The sequence below is a fragment of the Hemitrygon akajei genome, chromosome 1 (assembly GCF_048418815.1).
Source record: "Hemitrygon akajei chromosome 1, sHemAka1.3, whole genome shotgun sequence".
Classification (NCBI taxonomy): Eukaryota; Metazoa; Chordata; class Chondrichthyes; order Myliobatiformes; family Dasyatidae; genus Hemitrygon; species Hemitrygon akajei.
The window spans coordinates 190,364,385-190,385,310 of record NC_133124.1 but is presented as its reverse complement, the minus strand read 5'-3'; the positions used below and the strand labels follow the sequence as shown (position 1 = coordinate 190,385,310).

The 20,926-nt window shown below is 45.5% G+C and overlaps 1 protein-coding gene across 1 annotated transcript in view; it reads left to right on the top strand.

Moving 5' to 3' along the window:
- gnsb (glucosamine (N-acetyl)-6-sulfatase (Sanfilippo disease IIID), b) overlaps nt 1-14,016 on the top strand; it is a 42,714-nt gene extending 28,698 nt beyond the window's left edge. Inside the window, exons 8-14 of the mRNA XM_073057539.1 lie at nt 1,126-1,244; nt 2,870-2,973; nt 3,741-3,839; nt 4,739-4,849; nt 5,583-5,690; nt 6,730-6,890; nt 12,732-14,016. Of these exons, the coding sequence (XP_072913640.1) occupies nt 1,126-1,244; nt 2,870-2,973; nt 3,741-3,839; nt 4,739-4,849; nt 5,583-5,690; nt 6,730-6,890; nt 12,732-12,744 (715 nt within the window). The 3' untranslated portion in view covers nt 12,745-14,016. The remainder of the gene's footprint in view (nt 1-1,125; nt 1,245-2,869; nt 2,974-3,740; nt 3,840-4,738; nt 4,850-5,582; nt 5,691-6,729; nt 6,891-12,731) is intronic.
- The last annotated feature ends 6,910 nt before the right edge of the window (nt 14,017-20,926 follow it).

Below are 20,926 nucleotides of genomic sequence, written 5' to 3'. Positions count from 1 at the left end.
TGGTCTTGTGTTTGCAGACAGGTTGCTTGCTCAAAGTCAACTTTATTGTCATATGCTCAGTACACAATGCTTGGGTGTAATGGAAAAACTTGCTTCCGGAGGCATCATGCATGGCATCGTACAAGCAGCATACACAAGAGAGACATAAAACTTAAGCTATATGCCATTTTTATTTAAGTTCAGAGATTCCACAATGCCCAATTTCACCGTGTGACCAATTGACCTACTAACCTGGAGCAATGCACAGAGAGTGCTGGGGGGAACTCAGCAGGCCAGGCAGCATCTATGGAATAGAGTGAACTTCGGATGTTTCGGGTCAAGACCGTTCATCAGCACTGGAAAGAGAAGTCAGAGTAAGAAGGTGGGTGGGTGGGGGGGAGGGTTAGGGAAGGGAGGAAGAAGTTCAAGGTGAAAGGTGAAATGGGGGGGGTTTGAAGTAAAAGCTGGGAAATTGATTGGTGAAAGAGGTAACGGGCTGGAGAAGGGGGAATCTGATGGGAGAGGATAGCAGACCCATGGAAGAAAGGGAAGGGACAGCAGCACCAGAAGCAGGTGAGGTGAGAGGGGGAAATGGGAATGGTGAAAGGAGGGGGTGGGGCAGTTAACGGCAGCTTGAGAAATCGACGTTCATGCCATTCGGCTGGACACTACCCGGACTGAATAGAAGGTGTTTTTCCTCCAACCTGAGTGTGGCCTCACTGTGGCAGCAGAGAAGCCATCACTGGCAATCTACTAACCTGTATATCTTTGGAATTGGGGACGAAATCAGAACACCCACACTGTCACAGGCAGAACGTACAAACTCCTCCTAGACAGTGGTAAGAATTAAACCCAGGTCGCTACTCTACCGCCTGCTCTATTTTCTTTACAAGGAAGTTCAAAATAAACTTACTAAGTAAGTATGTTTCCATATACTAACTTGAGATTAATTCATTGAAGGTCACTATATTAAACAAATTAACGGTCCGAAGTCAAATGGAATGCAGTCTCGGCCATGAACTTTCTGCGGGCAGTTTCTGCAGCGTACCCACTGCACAAGTGCGGTGGATGTGAGGTTGCTTTGGCGTGTGTGGCGAGCCTTGCATTGAAGTTGGCAGCTGCTTAATTTCCTCCTCCTTCCACCAGGTGGCAGACTCTGCTCTCTGTGGATGACCTGGTCGAGCAGGTGATCAAGAAGCTCGAGGAAACGAAGGAGTTGAACAACACCTACATATTCTATACATCCGACAACGGCTACCACACAGGTTGGTTTGGTACCATGGAGTCTGTAGTATCACTAATCCTGCTCATGAATTTTACATTAATGTAAGCCAGTGGCTAGTACACTGCGTATTGAAGATTTTGTTACATTTGTTGGATCTGACTCTTTAGTTTTTGGATTAGATTATTTAATTGTTGCTTTCTTTGCAGTTTAACAATTAATTATCTGGTTGTATTTTAAGTAATAAAATGTAAATAATATATTAGATATGTATATATTTATCAATTTAAATATTCCCCCAGTATTAATTAAAAAAGATCTGGAAGCTTCTCTTGGCAACACACGAAATGCTGGAGGAACTCAGCAGGTCAGGCAGTATCAATGGAAATGAATAAGCAGTTGATGTTTCATGCCAAGACCTATCTTCAGGACTGAAAAGGAAGGGGGAAGATGCCAGAATAAAAGTGTGGGGGATGGGGGGAGATTCCCTTGGTGCCCTATGCATAGATGGAGCTTTCTCATTGGTTGACTCATATCTACGAGTTTAAATGGTACATTTGCTATGGGTATAAAAGAGCTGATTAGAAGGCCAATGCCATCTTGGTCATTGTCTTTAAGCCTTTTGCTACTAGTTTCTACCCCTGTTACTGTCTGTTTTCAATTTTCCTTTTTTTTTTATTAAACATTGATAAAACACTATCATTAAGCAACAAGTTCCATGCCTCTTCCCTGACATCTGAAAGAACTTTGGATTAAAATCTCAGAATCCAATACATCTTTTTGAAGTTTTATTTGTGCTTGCTTTGTACATTTGATACTAGTGATCTTGCAGTGAAGGTGGGAATTTCCTTTGGTAGGACGTGGCATCAGAAGCCATGATATGCAGATATTGTTGCAATTGTCTTTTCAGACTTGACAACCTAACTTAGCTTCTACCCTGTGCTACTAAAGGTGCACGTGCTGCTGGAGAATATAATTGAGCATTTCTGGAGTAAAGTGCCAATATTCTCCTTCAGTCACAGGTGACTAATACGAGTTGGCTTCGTATTGCTGCTTCTGAGAGCACTGGAAAGTCGCTGAGAAGCTCCAGCAGGTTTATGACTAGCTGTTTACAAACCTGTAGCTGGGTAGGATTGCGAGTGACTAGGCAGGGATATATTGTGAAGACATTTCTTTATTAATCGAGATGCAGTGCGAAATAGGCCCTTCCAGCCACACCGCCCAGCAACTCCCTGATTTAATCCTAGTCTAATCATGGGACAGTTTAGAAGGACCAATTAACCTGGTGCGTCTTTGGACTGAGGGAGGAAACTGGAGCACCTGATCAGAGGGAAAACCTACAAACTCCTTCCAGGTAACGTCAGAATTGAACCTGGGTCACTGGTGCTGGAAGGTAAAGTGCTGTGCTGATCACTACCCTGCCAAGCCGCTCTCCTCCCTCTGAACGCGGGTGCTTCCCGTGCACCTGGGAGAGGCGAGGGTCCCGTAGTCTGTTGTTTTTTTTTAAAAATTGTGTTCTCAGTTTGTGAAGGCAGTTGCATCTAGGAGAGGGAGCGTTGCTGGTCTAAAAAATCGACTGTTTACTTCCCTGCCTAGGAGGGAAGGCTGACCTTCTGAGTCCCTCCAGCATTTTGCGCGTGCGGTATTAACGCTGGGTTCTCCTTTCAGGGCAGTTCTCCCTCCCCATCGACAAGCGGCAGCTCTACGAGTTCGACATCCGAGTGCCACTGCTGGTTCGTGGACCAGGCATCAAACCCAAGCAGACCATTAAGGTGTGTACTCGCTTCTCCCAGCATTTACTCATTCGGTATGCCAGTTCTGTCCGGGCACATAACCACACCGGAACCGGCCATCGCTGAGCTTGCGTACTGTAAGGAAACATTGATTTGCTCTGGTCAGGTCGGAGTCTTGTGTGCGATTCTGTTTGCCTGTTTTCAGGGAGTTAGTGGAAGCTGTGGAGAGGATGCAGAAGTTTACCCGGGAGCTGCAGAGATTAGATGGTGTGTACGATGAAGAGAAGCTATATTATCATGGTTTGAGAGGCAGGCAGTCGTTTTCCCACTGCAGAAATCCCAAACATGAGAGGGCATGCAATTAGGGTGGGAGGGAGAAAACTTGAAGGAGACGCGTGCAGGCAGGTTTTGTGTTTTAATAGTAGGCTGTCGGCGTAGTGTTGGAAATGCGTACAGTAGCAGTGTTTAGGAGGCTTTCAGATGAGCAGCTATTAATGAAGGGAGATAGTATTGATTTGGCATTATGTTCAGTACAGACTCTGTGGGCTGAAGGGTCTGTTCCGGTGCAGAACTTTTAACATGAGTACTGTTTTAAAGTTGCAATGAGTTATGGATGTCACCTTCAGTTTTGAAATGCAGTCACTCTTAGACTAAGGTTCACACCAGGAATAACATCAGACACCAAATGCCCAGGAACACTTGTACAAGACGGAGTCATGTGGTTCACTGGGATTACATAGGTGATGTTGGCTGTGTGCTGTAGTACAATGGTTAACAGAATGGCATCTGTTCCCCTCTCCATGCAGGAACCTGTACTCAATATAGACTTGGCCCCTACGTTCTTGAACATCGCTGGGCACGATGAACAGAAGGGCATGGATGGGAGGTCTTTCCTACCACTCATGGTGAGTGCGTTGTGCAGCTGTAAGGGTCTCTACGGCAATGCGCACACGATGTTGGATGATTTCAGTAGGTCAGGGGACATATACTGGAATTCTGGAGTAACACAGGAATTGGAGTCGTCTTGTTTTAAGATGAAATAGTTCTCACCTGACTGAAGTGTTAATAAAATGTGTCACTGCACTCTGGTATTGTGCGAGTATTTAATAACATTAAATCTTTTGTTTAGTTCTGGTTTCTGTAACACTGAAAACATTTCTGGAAGGTAATGACATGGACCTGTTGGAGAGAGGAGCGTAGTGTCGCACCCCTCCACAATTCTAAATACTAACAAGTTCTGCCAACTTAATTTCAAAAGTAGTGGGTTGTTTTTGCACAATATGAACTCATTATCTTCCTGCCCTTGGAGCGGAAGGATTCTTGCACTGGTCACCCTGGTTACAGTCACAGAAAGAGCAGCCATCTTTATACCAGATAATGGGATGCTTAGTCCTAATACAGGAAAATTTTCAGGAATCCTCACAGACCATGTACTGAGCGTGGGGGGGGGGGGGGGGGTGGGTGTGGAAGACGCCCCCTCATGGATAATCCAAGCATGCTGTTGGCAGCAATAGTTTTTGGTAGATTCCTTTTGCAGTCCATGCAGTTGCTGGTCTACCTGAAGGCTTGTGGCAAAAGCCCTCTGTAGTTCCTGTACCCCTTTAGAGCAGCAGTTCTAAAGGTCACTCCACCCTCCCACATCCTCATCACCTCAGATTCAAACTGGTAGAAACTTTAAAATAAGGAGCCCATCCAGAATATTGTACGTTTCTCTGAACTTCTGAATGATCAAGTCCATTTTGTTCACTCTAGAGAGTGGAGTTGTTTGTGAACACCTTTCTGTTTGCATTGGTATTTATCCCAGGTCCCTTCGCAGAATAAAAGCAAGTGGCGGACTGACTTCCTGGTGGAGTACACAGGGGAAGGTCACGACAAGAGTGACCCTTCATGCCCCAACGTAGGGCCTGGTGAGGCTGTGAGTACTTGTCGTTGGCTCATATTTTGTAGGATCGCTTAATGTAAGGAAGACACAGTCGATAAATATGAGCAATGCACTCTTCTTGCAGAATGGTTCTCTTATTCTAAAGACTTTATTTCTAAGTTGCTGATTTGTTTTGAAACTTAAACATTGCTGCGTGTGAGTGGCGGATGAAGAAAAGTGATTGAAACATGAGACCAGCTCGTTCAGTGGCACTCGATAAAGACATCGCTGGGATTAAGATTTGCAGGCGAAACTAATTAAATGCTGTTGTGCTTTGAGGGCAAATTCTTAAAAATAACATTGGGTTTAGGATTGCGAATATGTAAATCTTGGGCTGTTATCCAAGGAAACTGTGTGTGGGGGGGGGGAAATTGGGCAAATCTCTGAAGCAATGGTGGTGATTGTGGGTGTCTGCGACTCCCTTGTGGTGTGCTGGGTGGCGGTTGTGTACCAATGGCATGTCCGCTCTGGGGCCGACTCTTGTATAAAGTGCTGGAGGGTATTTGGTGCCTGACAAACCAAGTTTGTCACTGACGTACGCTAGTGATATTAAACCTGATTCTGAGGGAGAGGGTGAATGACTAAATCTTGCCCGTGGCTGGAATTTGCTCTAAGTTCCTACAATGGGATGGAGCCTGCAGGTCAAGAAATGGCTCCAATGTATGAATTTGTAATTTAAAAAAAAATCAGGAAACTTTTTTTTAAATGCATTTTTTCCCCTTCCTAGGAATGCTTTCCAGACTGTGTGTGTGAGGATGCCTTCAACAACACCTACGCCTGTGTCCGGACACTATCCCAAAGCAATCTGCAGTACTGTGAGTTTGCAGACAACGAGGTGAGTGAAGTACCTCCTGCCATTGTACTTCCAGCACTGTACTTCCCACTTTCCATAACTTCAAATGTACCTTTGAAAGTCAGAAATGTTTACAATATAGATACTGAAATTCTTTTCCTTTGCAAACATCCACAAAAACCGAGGGGTGCCCTGAAGAATGAATGACAGCTGAAACGTTAGAACCCCAAAGCCCCCCACCCATGTACAAGCAGTAGCAAGGCAATGATTCCCCCCCCCCCTACCCCCACCAGCAGAAAAAAAAGCATCTGCACCCTCCACCGGGCACTCGAGTGTGCAGCAAAGCACCAGTAAAGACAGACTTGCAGTTCCCCACAGACTACCCGTTCACCCGGTAATTCGACATACCACAGGCTCTCTCTCTCCCTAATAAGGGAAAAAGGTGTCCTTGTTTCACAGCGAGAGGGGAGACATAACTAACAACTTGCTGATTTACGATGTTAACGGTCTGTTGTGTTACTTTTTCTGAGCTCTGTGCCCAGAGAGCCTGCCCCAGCACAGCTCAGTTCGCTAGAAACACAACCCCCGGCAGCTAATCCGCTGCTCCTGATGTTCCGTGTTCTCCCGCGACGCTTCAGTCAGGGGCACCGGCCTAGAATCAGCACGCCCCCAGAGCCACGGAAATCCGGCACCCTGCAGGTGCGCTAGTCTTCCAGGCCGCATCCTTGGGATATCGAAAAGCCGCCGGTCGTGAGGCCCGGAGAGTGGGTCCCGTTCCCGCAAAGAACCGATGTCAGAGTGTAACTCCAGGTCAGGGTCTTCAAAAGAACCTTGAAAAGGGGAAAAAAAAATACATCAAAGATAGAAATGGAGCTGTTTCCAAAGATGTAAGCAAAGGAGTTGCCGATTAGCACCATCTTGACTTGGCTCCACCTCCAGAAGTAGTATACTTTATAGTAATTACTATCTCATTAATTTGAAACATGCTGTAAATATCAGTGAGTGATTGGGTACTGGACTTCCTGTAGGTTTCACCATGTTAGCTTTCATTAATTTTGTTTCTTTCCCCTCTACCGTTTAGAACTTTGTAGAAGTCTACAACTTGACTGCCGATGCATATCAATTAACCAATATCCGAAAACTTGTGGATCCCTCACTACTTGTTAAGATGAACCAGAGACTGATTAAACTGGAGTCTTGTTCGGGCGATGACTGTCGGACCGTTCAGAGAGAGGAGGATCGGTGAGTTTGCACACAAGGTCACGATGCATTCCTATCCCACAATCCCGTGCTCTGATCCCACACTTTTGCTGATCCCACACTGACAACTTGTCAAGATACAAGAGTGCACGAAAATAAGAGCAGGTCAATCAAACTGGTGGGACTGGCGGGCTGAAATAGAATTATAAGGAATATATTTCATAAGACAGATGAATTTGAATGGATCAGGACCTGGAGCTATGAAGGTGTGGCCATTTACAAAGATGACTGCAATAGGGACAGGACTGGCAGCTCGATATTGCTGGGTTTTAAAAGGTAGAGTAAGGTGTACTAGCATCACTAATTGGGAAGAGAATGTCACTGCCGCACTCCAGACTTGAGGCAGTATGGGGAAACTGAGGATAACAGAAGTCCAGTCACTCTGGGATTATATTATAGGCATCCCAATAGCTACTGGGGGGGGGGGGGGGGTGGGTGCAGAGGGATGGATACGTGGAAAGATGTAGAGCATTATTTTTATTGTAACGGGTGACTAACTTTCATAATATTGACTGGGTCTTCCTTGGTACAAAGAGAGTGAGATGGGCAGGATTTTTTCAGTGCATTCAGGAGGGTTTTGTTCGCACTAACCTTGTTTTGGAAATGAACCTGGCCAGCTGGCTGGCCTTTGAGAGGGAGAGTGTTTTGGAAACAATGATCACAACTCCTTGGGCTGGAAGATGGTTGTGAACACGGACAAGTCTGGATTTGCAGTAAAGTATTGAGGGCAAATTATGCTGACAGGAGCTTGGGGGGGTGGGGTGTGGGAGAGTTAACTGACAGTAGTTGTTTCTGGGCAAGACAACATCTGATCTGTGGGAAAACACAAAATGCTGGAGGAACTCAGCAGGCCAGACAGAAGCAATGGAAAAGAGTGCAGTCGATGTTTAGGCCCAAAACACTTCGGTTTCCACCTGAAATGTCGACTGTACTCTTTTCCATTGCTTCTGCCTGGCCTGCTGAGTTGCCTGCATCATTTTGTGTATGTTACTTGGATTTTCAGGATACACAGGTTTTCTCTTGTGATCTGACAGTGGAAACTGTTTAAAGACCGTTTGATCAGTGCTAGGGACTGGCAAGAATGGTAGAGTTGGGAATTCTCTAATGGGTAATTTAGTCAAAGAGAAAATGGAAGTGTACCTACTGTTAAGTTTTAGTATATTAATTGGGGCCCTTGAAGGGTATAATGATAGAGGAACAGACTCAATTTGAGGATTTGCAATGGCAAAAGGGTCGTGGAATGTCCTTGACAAGTAGCATTAAATAGAACGCCAAGGCATTTTGTTTTTTAAAATGCAGGTGTAAGATGATAACTAGGGGCGGGTAAGATTAATTGAGGATAAAGGAGGGAATTCATGCTTCGAATCAGAGGGTGTGGGCAAGGTGCTAAGTAGAAATAGAAAAACTGCAGCAGAATACAGGCCCTTCGGCCCACAACACTGTGTCGAACATGTACGTACTTTAGATATTACTAGGGTTACCCATAGCTCTCTCTTTCTCTAAGCTCCATGTACCTATCCAGGAGTCTCTTAAAAGACCCTATCGTATCCAACTCCACCACTGTTGCCGGCAGCCCATTCCACACACTCACCACTGTCTTTTTGTATATTTAAAAAAAAACCAAACTTACCCCGGCTCTGTACTGATTCAGTACTCTGAATAGTATGTGTTGGATTCTGATGTTTTTGATGCAGATTCTTTCAGAAGTTCAGGAAGAGGCACAAACTTGTTCTGCTTCAGTTGTTTTTATTAAATACTAATAGAACAAATGAGAGTTGGAAACGGACGGTAATAGGAGACTGGTAGGGGAAGGGAAGTAACAAGTAAAGTTGGTGGCCTGACATGTTCAGCTCCTTTTACACCATAGATGAGAAACATTCCATTCAAATATGTAGATAAGAGTTGACCAATCAGATAGACCCTATTCAAATAATATGATACCAGTGAACCTTTACAGAACTTGTAAAGGGAGGGGGCACACTGAACAATCGCATATACATACTGTGACCACTAGGAAACATACTAAACAGTTACATGAATACAAGTAGTTGTATAGAGTCATAGAACACCACAGCACAGAAGAAGGCCCTTCAGCCCATCTGGTCTGTGCTGAACCATATAATTGTTATACTGCACAGAGAATAAGTTGTGCAGTCTAACCCAACAGCTGGCAAGGAGACGGGCATGGAGGACAGTGAGGGCAGTGTAGGGTGTGCTAATGTACGAGGGCATCTAGAGATCAGAAAGTAGTGCTGAGTCTTTTGCAAAGTATCAAAATGAACAAGTCGCCAAGGGCTGAAGATCTGAAATGATTGATGAGGGGCATGGGGAAATAGCCAGGGCCTTAAGGAAGATCTTTATCTCCATCCTCTTTAACCACAGGTGAAGCTTGGGAAAGTGGAGTAGCAAATGTTCAAGAAGGCATCACAGGTAGATAGGGTCGTAAAGAAAGATTTTGGCACATTGATCTTCATAAGTCAAAATATTGAGTGCAGGAGTTGGACTGTCATGATGAAGTTGTATAAGATGGTGGTGGCATATTTTGTGCAAGGGAAGTTGGGATAATCCAGGAAATAGTAAGTTTGGTAGTGATAAGGAAACTATTTTAAAAGGTTCTTTGGGGATAGGTTTATGCACTGTTGGTAAAACGTAGCCTGGTTAGTGACTGTCAGTATCTCTTGAGGGACAGGACATATCTGATGAACTAGTTTTTTTCAAGTGACGTGTGGGTAGGGCAGTGAATATTGTCTACATGGACAAGAGAAAATCTGCAGATGCTGGAAATCTGAGCAACACACGCAGAATGCTGGAGGAACTCAGCAGGCCAGGCAGCATCTGTGAGGGGGGTGGGTGGGGAAGTACAGTTGACGAGACCCTTTGGCAGGGCTGGAGAAAAAAGATGAGTAGATTTGAAAGGCTGGGAGAGAAATACTAGGTGATAGGTGAAACTTGGAGGGGGAGGGATGAAGCAAAGAGCTGGGAAGTTGATTGGTGAAATAGAAAGCCATGAAAGGAGGGGGGGGGTGGGGTGGTTTGGAGCACCCGAGGGAGGTGATGGGTGGGCAAGGAGATAGCATGGAAGAGGAATGAGGGGATGGGAAATGGTGCAGGGGGGTGGGTGGTGGAAGTATTACTGGAAGTTTGAGAAATCGATGTTCATGCCATCAGGTTGGAGGCTGCCCAGACGGAATTTAAGGTGTTCCTCCAACCAAAGTGTTCTTCCTTCCTCACTACCACTCAGGGCCCCAAGCAGTTGTTCCAGGTGAGGCGACATTGGGGTCATCTACTGTGTTTGGTGCTCCTGGTGTGGCCTCGATGAGACCCGACGTAGATTGGGAGACTGTTTCACCAGGTGTCTGTGCTTTGTCTGCCAGAATAAGTGGGATCTCCCAGTGGCCACCCATTATAATTCCACTCCCCATTCCCATTCCGATATGTCCATCTATGGCCTCTGCTTTTGGGATTAAGGCCACACTTGGGTTGGAGGAACAACATCTTGTTGGGTAGCCTCCAACCTGATAGCATGAACATGGATTTTTCAAACTTTCAATAATACCTCCAACCCTCCCCCCCCCCCCCCCCCCCCACCTTTCAAATCCACTCCTTTGCTTTATTTCTCCAGTCCTGCTGAAGGGTTTCGGCCCAAAATGTCAACTCTACTCTTTCCCATAGGTACAGCCTGGCCTGCTGAGTTCCTCCAGGACTTTGTGTGTGTTGTCCGCATGGACTTCAGTATAGTAGTTACCAGGTCCCTCACAGAAGAACAAGATGCACAGGATCCATGGTGCCCTACAGCAGAGACTCCCAAACTTTCTTCTGTAATGCAGCAATACCATTATGCAAGAGGTCCATGGACCCCAGGTTGGGAACCCCTGATGGATAGAGTAGGATGTTATTTTGGCTGGAGGTCTGTGTTCTGCAGGGATTGGGTGCTGGGGCATCTGATCTGTAGAAGTAACTTTGAAAATCTGGATGAGTGTAAGTTTGCAGAGTGGAATTGTGGACAGTGTGGAGAGTTGACAAAGGACACAGCAGAATATAGATCGATTGCAACTGTGGCCAGAGAAATGGCAGATGTTTTAATCTGAGCAAGTGTGAGGCGTTGCAGGGAGGTGAAATAAAGGGGGAAAGTATGGCATTAACGGTGTACTTCTTAATAGCATTTAACATGCAGAGGGATTTAAGAGTCTTAAGTCAAGATTCCTGAAAGTGCTGGGGGAATGATGGAAGCTGGTTCAACATCTGTACATCTGTATCTAAATAACGGAGGGATACAGGTAGATGAGAAATACTTTAATTTAGCATTGTTTGGTGTTAACTTGAGCCTGTTCCTGTGCTGTACTGTGTTCTGTGAGTAGACCATCTGGCCTGTCATTGAATGTGCCACTGGCTGATCCGTGCTGGCCTCTTCTCTGCCAGTTTTCCAGAGCTCTCACTTCCTTGATCTGCCGGGGCTGGGCAGGGGAATGGGAGTATAGTCTTCCAGGGATTTACAACCCTAACCCTAACCCTAACGCAAGGGCACACACCCCCACAAACCCTAGGCACTTCCCGATTAACCCTGGCTTCAGCCCCACAAACCCTAGGCACTTCCTGATTAACCCTGGCTTCAGCCCCACAAACCCTAGGCACTTCCCGATTAACCCTGGCTTCAGCCCCACAAACCCTAGGCACTTCCCGATTAACCCTGGCTTCAGCCCCACAAACCCTAGGCACACCCCGATTAACCCTGGCTTCAGCCCCACAAACCCTAGGCACACCCCGATTAACCCTGGCTTCAGCCCCACAAACCCTAGGCACTTCCCGATTAACCCTGGCTTCAGCCCCACAAACCCTAGGCACTTCCCGATTAACCCTGGCTTCAGCCCCACAAACCCTAGGCACTTCCCGATTAACCCTGGCTTCAGCCCCACAAACCCTAGGCACTTCCCGATTAACCCTGGCTTCAGCCCCACAAACCCTAGGCACTTCCCGATTAACCCTGGCTTCAGCCCCACAAACCCTAGGCACACCCCGATTAACCCTGGCTTCAGCCCCACAAACCCTAGGCACACCCCGATTAACCCTGGCTTCAGCCCCACAAACCCTAGGCACACCCCGATTAACCCTGGCTTCAGCCCCACAAACCCTAGGCACACCCCGATTAACCCTGGCTTCAGCCCCACAAACCCTAGGCACACCCCGATTAACCCTGGCTTCAGCCCCACAAACCCTAGGCACTTCCCGATTAACCCTGGCTTCAGCCCCACAAACCGGATATCCTATGTCAAGAGGGGCAAGATTCAACAAAGGCAAGTGTTGGACCTGGTTAATGAAGGCGTGGGCCAGATCAAAGTGGCAGGGTCGCGTGAAGCTGACTCTCAAGTGACGAGATCAAAAAGCACAAGAGGGCTGATCCGCCCACTGCCCGCATAATCTCACCCTAACTCTAACCCTAACGAAAGATTTCCTCACTGCTGCCAGTGGTATCTTGATGTGAGCCTTGGCACTGAATGCCATTTCAGGGTCAAAGAAATCGTGCTGTGAGTCGCCCTGACCGTTAGATGCCTGCAATAATAACAATGAATGGGGAGAACAACTGAGTTCTTTGACTCATTCCAGTTCTGGGGCATGGCAGCATCTACCAAATTCTTTCTCACCAGGAAAGAAAATTGGGTGTCTCTCACTGCACTGAGAAATTGCAACCATTTAACCAAAGTCTGTAAATAACTTTTTAGTAATGGTTTGTTCAATTGCTTAATATCAGCATCTCCATTAATTAAATGTAGATTAAGTAATTTTAAAAAAATCTGTCTCAACTGTGTATTTTTTTTTAAATTCTAGATTTGATTCCTAACTGAAGGAATATTGAAGAGTCCCTCCATTTCATGGATTTGAGATGAACAGACTGAATGTATCAGGCTCCAAGAATTAAGGAGAAACTGAATCGTAAACCTAATCATGTGGGGTCACAAATAATCTGAGAGGGAGAAATTAACCAAAGTGCGTGCAATAAACTTGGGTGAAGCCCCTGAATTACGATGGTACTCCATTTTTGAACGAGTAAGAGTCCTTTTGCTCTTGCATGAAGCTTGTCTAACCGCCCTGTAGGGGAAAGCCCAATGCTTTTCGGCAGGTGACGTGACCATGAGTTCCCATCGGTTGATGGGTATTTGAGTGTTGTGGATCACATTGTACTGAGCAAGTGCTGGCTTGGCTTTTGGAGTGTTTTGGTTATCAAGATTGGGCATTTGCACCCATTTCACTCATTACCTGGTTGTGTTGCTGGGTTGTTAGGGCAGTTCACCTACAGTGAATTCCATTGTACGTGTATTCTACTGAATCAAAGCTTGGATAGCACGCCATTAAATCAGATCAGTCAGTCATGAAACTTTATTGGACTGATGTCCAGAGTGAAATTCACAAAATGATGTTGCATTGACTGTCGGATGTAAGGGTTGTGATTGACGGAATCACAAATATAAACTTGTCTTCTCTATTGAAACCACAGTTGACTGAGCCAGTTATGTTTCTTGTTTTCCATAATGAAATGTTCACTGCAGATGTAAAGTCATTTATGTGGGAAATCAGCACTAAGACTTGAGAGCTTTGCTTCATCTGCCTGTTAAATCACTTAAAAACCCTCTAAATTATTTAGTCTTGACTCATAACTTTGTATGTTGAAACCTGTCTGGGGGGCAAAAAGAAGCTGTTCTGCCTCAAACATCTCTTTGGACTTGTAGCCTTGTGTATTGAAGTTTATTTCCTGCTTTTCGCTGACAGTATCCATTTTGTATCGATAATAGTGTAGAAGAGTGGTCAGAAGTTGTGTAATGCAGACATGAATTTTTCAATTAAAAAAAAAACAATCATTGCTTAGTGGCTGCTTGGACCGGATCCGTGTGGTTCTATTAAAGAGGATGGCTGGCTTTGCTTCATTTCCCTGAGAGAATTGAGATGCAGAGCTGAAGAGGAGATGCAGTGGAAGGACTTTCGCTCTGTGCTGCAAGCTGAAGGCTAAAGCCAGTCCTTCAGTGGACCGTGAAGAGGCAGTGCCTCAATCGTAGCCGTGTGTATTGAAAATTAATTTGTGCTTCTGTTTTATTAAATTTGACGCAGTTGTAAAAGCCTGAAACGTGTCGCTTCCAGTTTGTGAAATGGGTCTGGTACTTATCCTGAAGTGGAAGGTGCCCTGCCTCCATTTTTGGTGGAGAAAGTCTAGAGGGGTGGTGATGGTGGTGGGTGGGACGATGCTGACATGACACAAGGATAATGGCTTTTGCAGCCTTCAGTCAGAAATCTAGTCAATTGTGTATAGCCTAGAAAATACCACTTGGCCTAACTTGACAACAAGACCTGTGGGAATCTTCTATCCCAACTCTCAGCACCTGATCCATACATGGCCCGCTATGTCCAATCATTAAGTTTCAGAACATTCTTTAATGTTATCCTGGGCAGTGCTGTCCAGGTACTTGCTACTTTCTGCAGAAATTCTCTGGGATCCCCTTTGAATCCTTTGCCCCTCACCTTGTATTGTAGACAAGTGCAACATGTTGCAGTTTGGTAGGACCAACCAGGGGACGACAGGGCACTGAGGAGTGTGGTAGAACAAAGGGATCTGGGAATACAGGTTCATGATTCATTGGAAGTGGCAGCCTAGGTAGATAGGGTCATTAAGAAAGCTTTTGGCAGGTTGGCCTTCATAGACCAACATATTGAGCACAGGAGATGGGATTTTATGTTGGAAGTTCTAAAAGATGTTGCTGAGGCCTAATCTGGGGTATTGTGTGCTGTTTTGGTTACCTACCTACAGGAAAGATGTAAACAAAGTTGGAAAAAGTGCAGAGAAAATTTACAAGGATGTTGCCTGAGTTATATGGAAAGATTGAATAACCATTTATAACCATATAACAATCACAGCACGGAAACAGGTCATTCCGGCCCTCCTAGTCTGTGCCGAACTCTTAATCTCACCTAGTCCCACCTACCCGCACTCAGCCCATAACCCTCCACTCCTTTCCTGTCCATATACCTATCCAATTTTACCTTAAATGACACAACTGAACTGGCCTCTACTACTTCTACAGGAAGCTCATTCCACACAGCTATCACTCTCTGAGTAAAGAAATACCCCCTCGTGTTTCCCTTAAACTTTTGCCCCCTAACTCTCAAATCATGTCCTCTCGTTTGAATCTCCCCTACTCTCAATGGAAACAGCCTATTCACGTCAACTCTATCTATCCCTCTCAACATTTTAAATACCTCGATCAAATCCCCCCTCAACCTTCTACGCTCCAATGAATAGAGACCTAACTTGTTCAACCTTTCTCTGTAACTTAAGTGCTGAAACCCAGGTAACATCCTAGTAAATCGTCTCTGCACTCTCTCTAATTTATTGATATCTTTCCTATAATTCGGTGACCAGAACTGTACACAATATTCCAAATTTGGCCTTACCAATGCCTTGTACAATTTTAACATTACATCCCAACTTCTGTACTCAATGCTCTGATTTATAAAGGCCAGCGTTCCAAAAGCCTTCTTCACCACCCCATCTACATGAGACTCCACCTTCAGGGAACTATGCACTGTTATTCCTAGATCTCTCTGTTCCACTGCATTCCTCAATGCCCTACCATTTACCCTGTATGTTCTATTTGGATTATTCCTGCCAAAATGTAGAACCTCACACTTCTCAGCATTAAACTCCATCTGCCAACGTTCAGCCCATTCTTCTAACTGGCATAAATCTCCCTGCAAGCTTTGAAAACCCACCTCATTATCCACAACACCTCCTACCTTAGTATCATCAGCATACTTATTAATCCAATTTACCACCCCATCATCCAGATCATTAATGTATATTACAAACAACATTGGGCCCAAAACAGATCCCTGAGGCACCCCGCTAGTCACCGGCCTCCATCCCGATAAACAATTATCCACCACTACTCTCTGGCATCTCCCATCTAGCCACTGTTGAATCCATTTTATTACTCCAGCATTAATACCTAACGACTGAACCTTCTTAACTAACCTTCCATGTGGAACTTTGTCAAAGGCCTTGCTGAAGTCCATATAGACTACATCCACTGCCTTACCCTCGTCAACATTCCTCGTAACTACTTCAAAAAATTCAATAAGGTTTGTCAAACATGACCTTCCACGCACAAATCCATGCTGGCTACTCCTAATCAGATCCTGTCTATCCAGATAATTATAAATACTATCTCTAAGAATACTTTCCATTAATTTACCCACCACTGATGTCAAACTGACAGGTCTATAATTGCCAGGCTTACTTCTAGAACCCTTTTTAAACAATGGAACCACATGAGCAATACGCCAATCCTCCGGCACAATCCCCGTTTCTAATGACATCTGAAAGATCTCCGTCAGAGCTCCTGCTATCTCTACACAAACTTCCCTCAAGGTCCTGGGGAATATCCGGTCAGGACCCGGAGATTTATCCACTTTTAAATTTCTTAAAAGCGCCAGTACTTCCACCTCTTTAATTGTCATAGGTTCCATAACTTCCTTACTTGTTTCCCACACCTTACACCATTCAATATCCTTCTCCTTAGTGAATACCGAAGAGAAGAAATCGTTCAAAATCTCTCCCATCTCCCTCGGCTCCACACATAGCTGACCACCCTGATTCTCTAAGGGACCAATTTTATCCCTCACTATCCTCTTGCTTTTAATATAACTGTAGAAGCCTTTCGGATTTACTTCCACCTTATTTGCCAAACCAAACTCGAAACTTCTTTTAGCTTTTCTAATCTCTTTCTTAAGTTTCCTTTTACATTCTTTATATTCCTCGAGCAATTCCTTTACTCCATGCTGCCTATATCTATTGTAGACATCCCTCTTTTTCCGAACCAAGTTTCTAATATCCCTTGAAAACCATGGCGCTTTCAAACCTTTAACCTTTCCTTTCAACCGAACAGGAACATAAAGATTCTGTACCCTCATAATTTCACCCTTAAATGACCTCCATTTCTCTATTACATCCTTCCCATAAAACAACTTGACCCAATCCACTCTCTCTAAATCCCTGCGCATCTCCTCAAAGTTAGCCTTTCTCCAATCAAAAATCTCAACTCTAGGTCCAGTCCTGTCCTTCTCCATAATTATATTGAAGCTAATGCTATTGTGATCACTGGACCCGAAGTGCTCCCCAACACATACATCTGTCAGCTGACCTATTGCATTCCCTAACAGGAGATCCAACACTGCCCCATCTCTAGTCGGTACTTCTATGTATTGTTGCAAAAAACTATCCTGCACACATTTCACAAATTCTAAACCATCCAGCCCTTTTACAGAATGAGCTTCCCAATCTATGTGTGGAAAATTAAAATCTCCCACAATCACCACCTTGTGTTTACTACAAATATCTGCTATCTCCTTACACATTTGTTTTTCCAACTCACGCTCCCCATTAGGTGGCCTATAATACTCCTATCAGTGTTACTACACCTTTCCCATTCCTCAATTCCACCCAAATAGTCTCCCTAGAGGAGCTCTGTAATCTATCCTTCCAAAGCACCGCCATAAGATTTTCTCGGACAAGCAATGCAACACCTCCTCCTCTGGCCCCTCCTACTCTATCACACCTGAAGCAACTAAATCCAGGAATATTTAGTTGCCAATCACACCCTTCCTGCAACCATGTTTCACTAATAGCTACAACATCATAATTCCAGATATCAATCCATACTTTAAGCTCATCCACCTTTCTTACAATGCTCCTAGCATTAAAATAGATACATTTAAGATACTCTCCACCTCCTCCTCTCTTTTCATCCCTAGCAATGCATTCAAATTTATTATCCTTTTCTTTCTTCTCCCCTACAACTTCGGGCTGAGCGCATCCCTTCTCCATCACCTGCCTTTCCTCCCTCACACACTGTCTACTTACTTGCTCTACTGGTGAACTAACCTCCTCTCCCATAGTTTCCTCAAATTGATTTCCGCCCCCCCATCTTACTAGTTTAAAGTCTGCCCTGTAGCCCTAGCAAACCTCCCCGCTAGGATATTGGTCCCCCCAGGATTCAAGTGTAACCCGTCCTTCTTGAACAGGTCACGCCTGCCCCAGAAGAGGTCCCAATGATCCAGAAACTTGAATCCCTGCCCCCTGCTCCAATCCCTCAACCATGCATTCATCCTCCACCTAATTCCATTCCTACTCTCACTGTCGCGTGGCACAGGCAGTAATCCCGAGATTACTACCTTTGCGGTCCTTCTTCTTAACTGCCTTCCTAACTCCCTATACTCTCGTTTCAGGACCTCTTCCCCTTTCCTACCTATGTCATTGGTACCTACATGTACCACGACCTCTGGCTCCTCACCCTCCCACTTAAGGATATCTTGGACGCGATCAGAAACGTCCCGGACCCTGGCACCAGGGAGGCAAACTACCATCCGGGACTCCCGATCACCTCCACAGAACCGCCTGTCTGACCCCCTAACTATCGAGTCCCCTATTACTATGGTCCTCTTTCTTCTATCCCTACCCTTCTGAGCTACAGGGCCGTCCTCTGTGCCGGAGGCCCGGCCACTGTCACTTCCTCCAGGTAGGCTGTACCCCCCAACAGTACTCAAACATGAGTACTTATTGTCAAGGGGTACAGCCACTGGGGTACTCTCTAGTACCTGCCCCTTCCCCTTCCTGATCGTGACCCACCTATCTGCCTCCCGTGGCCCCGGAGTGACCACCTGCCTGTAACTCCTCTCTATCACCTCCTCACTCTCCCTGACCAGGCGAAGGTCATCGAGCTGCAGCTCCAGTTCCCTAACTCGGTCCCTCAGGAGCTGCAGTTCGACACACCTGGCGCAGATGTGGACGTCCGGGAGGCTAGGAGACTCCAGGATCTCCCACATCTGACACCGAGAACAACAAGCTGCCCTCACACTCATACTTCCCGAATAACTGAAAATAACAAGGAGAACTAAAAGATAAGCCTACTGTGCCCTCTTCCGCCTAAGCCCTCTGAGCCCAAGCCCTACACTCTGCTCCCGGCTCACTCCGCTGCCCGCAAATGAAGCTGCCCGCTGCTTAAGGCTGCATTCTTTTTACATCTTCCCTCCTTCCCAGGCCTCCTTCACGCGCCTGCGCAGTCCTGCCTCTCAGAACTCCGATCTGAGAAGCAATTTGAAAATGGCCACCGCCGCACTTCTTCTCAAAGCCTCGCTGTCCTCTTCCAAAAGAGGTTAGGACTTTATTCCTTGGAATGTAGAAGATTGAGAGGAGATTTGATAGAAGTATGCAAAATTGAGGGGTATAGATAGCGTAAATGCAAGCAGGCTTTTTCCACTGAGTTTGGATGGGACTACGACCAGACGTCATGGGTTAAGGGTGAAAGACGAAGTTTGAATGAAGGGAAACTTCCTCACTCAGAGGGCTGTTAGGATGTGGAATGAGTTACCAGCCCAAGTTGTCCATACAAGCTCAGTTTCAATATTTTGGATAGATACATGGGTAGTGGGGATATGGAGGGCTGTGGATCCAGTGCAGGTTGCTGGGAGTAGGTAGTTTAAATGGTTTTCAGTATGGACTAGATGGGCCGAAGGATCTGTTTCTGTGCTGTACCTCTGACTCTATACACATGTCCTCTAGTTTCAGCCTACCCCTCTTGACCCTCTTAATTTTGCACATCTCAATCATTTCCCCTCTTGACCTCTTCTAGACAAAGAATCATTCTGTCCTCCATAACAAAACTGCTCCCTCCACATCCCAGTGCATCTCCTCTGCATCCTCTTTAGCACAACCCCATCCTTGCAGTGCTGACCAAAACTGTACACTACTCCAGCTGAGGTCTGACCAAGACTTGATCAAGTTGGAGTGTAACCGCCTCCTGTATTCAGTACCCTGATTAATGAGGGGCTGTGTCCCACCTACCTTCCTAACCACAGTTAGATCCTTGAAGGTGCCTACCTACATGTGTCTTAGTTTGTACTTCCTAGGACCTTGTCAATTCATGCTGAACGGCTAGCCTCAATAGTGCTCTGAAAATGCATCGCCTTTCTCCCGCCTTTTTCAGAGATCTCTGAACCTACCCTCCAAGACTTCGGCAATAATTGTTATGCACAAACTTGCTGATGGTACAGTACCTCCCCAACACCCCCCCCCCCCCAATGCACCCCAACATGCAAGGATTCCAGCACCATTGCCTGGGCTTCCAATAACCAAGAGCTACTGGTCCCCTACTGTCACCTGCTTGCTTCCTATTGCTATCCAATCTACCAACTTGCCCTGGGTTTCATGGACCAGTCGCCCATGTGGTTCCTGAGTGACTGGTACAAATGGTTAGGAGTCCTGGGGCTCAAGACCAGTTTGTGAAATGGTTTGGTAATGTTGAACAAAGCAAGTCACTCTTGCTCTGCTTCTGAACCCAGGCCAAGTGGAATAAAATTATCACGCTATAAAATGCTTTCGTTCTTGAGCCTCTGTCCACTGAAAATGGGGAACATAACCTCCTCCTCGGTAAGAAGCCTATTTTCCATTCTCCCTTTGTTTTGAACCTCTGAGGGCATTTCATCACTTGGTAAAATACTGTCACCTTGCTAAATTGTGGAATTTGCTCGGGGTTGGGCAAAGAGTAATGTTATGGTTGATCAAAGGCTGTTAGACAAACAATTGCAAAAAAAATAAATGACACTTTCAGCAATCTTTACTGTGTTGTTAATCCTTGTAAATCAAATGCTGTTTCAGATCTGTATTCCAATGTAGCAACAGGGTAACAATCCCAGGGGTGTGTTAGGACCTCTTTCTGCTGATAACTGAGAAGCTTTGCGTGACATGCATCTTTCAACACCCCATAGGCAGCTCTGTACATATCACTGATCTGATCTTGCAGCTGCTTTATTTAAAAAAAAAATAGATTTGGAATTAGTGTTTAAACATAGAAAACCTACAGCAACAATACAGGCCCTTTAGGCCACAAAGTTGTGCTGAACATGTCCCTACCTTAGAATAGGCTTACCTATAGCCCTCTATTTTACTAAGCTCCATGTACCTATCTAAAAGCCTCTTA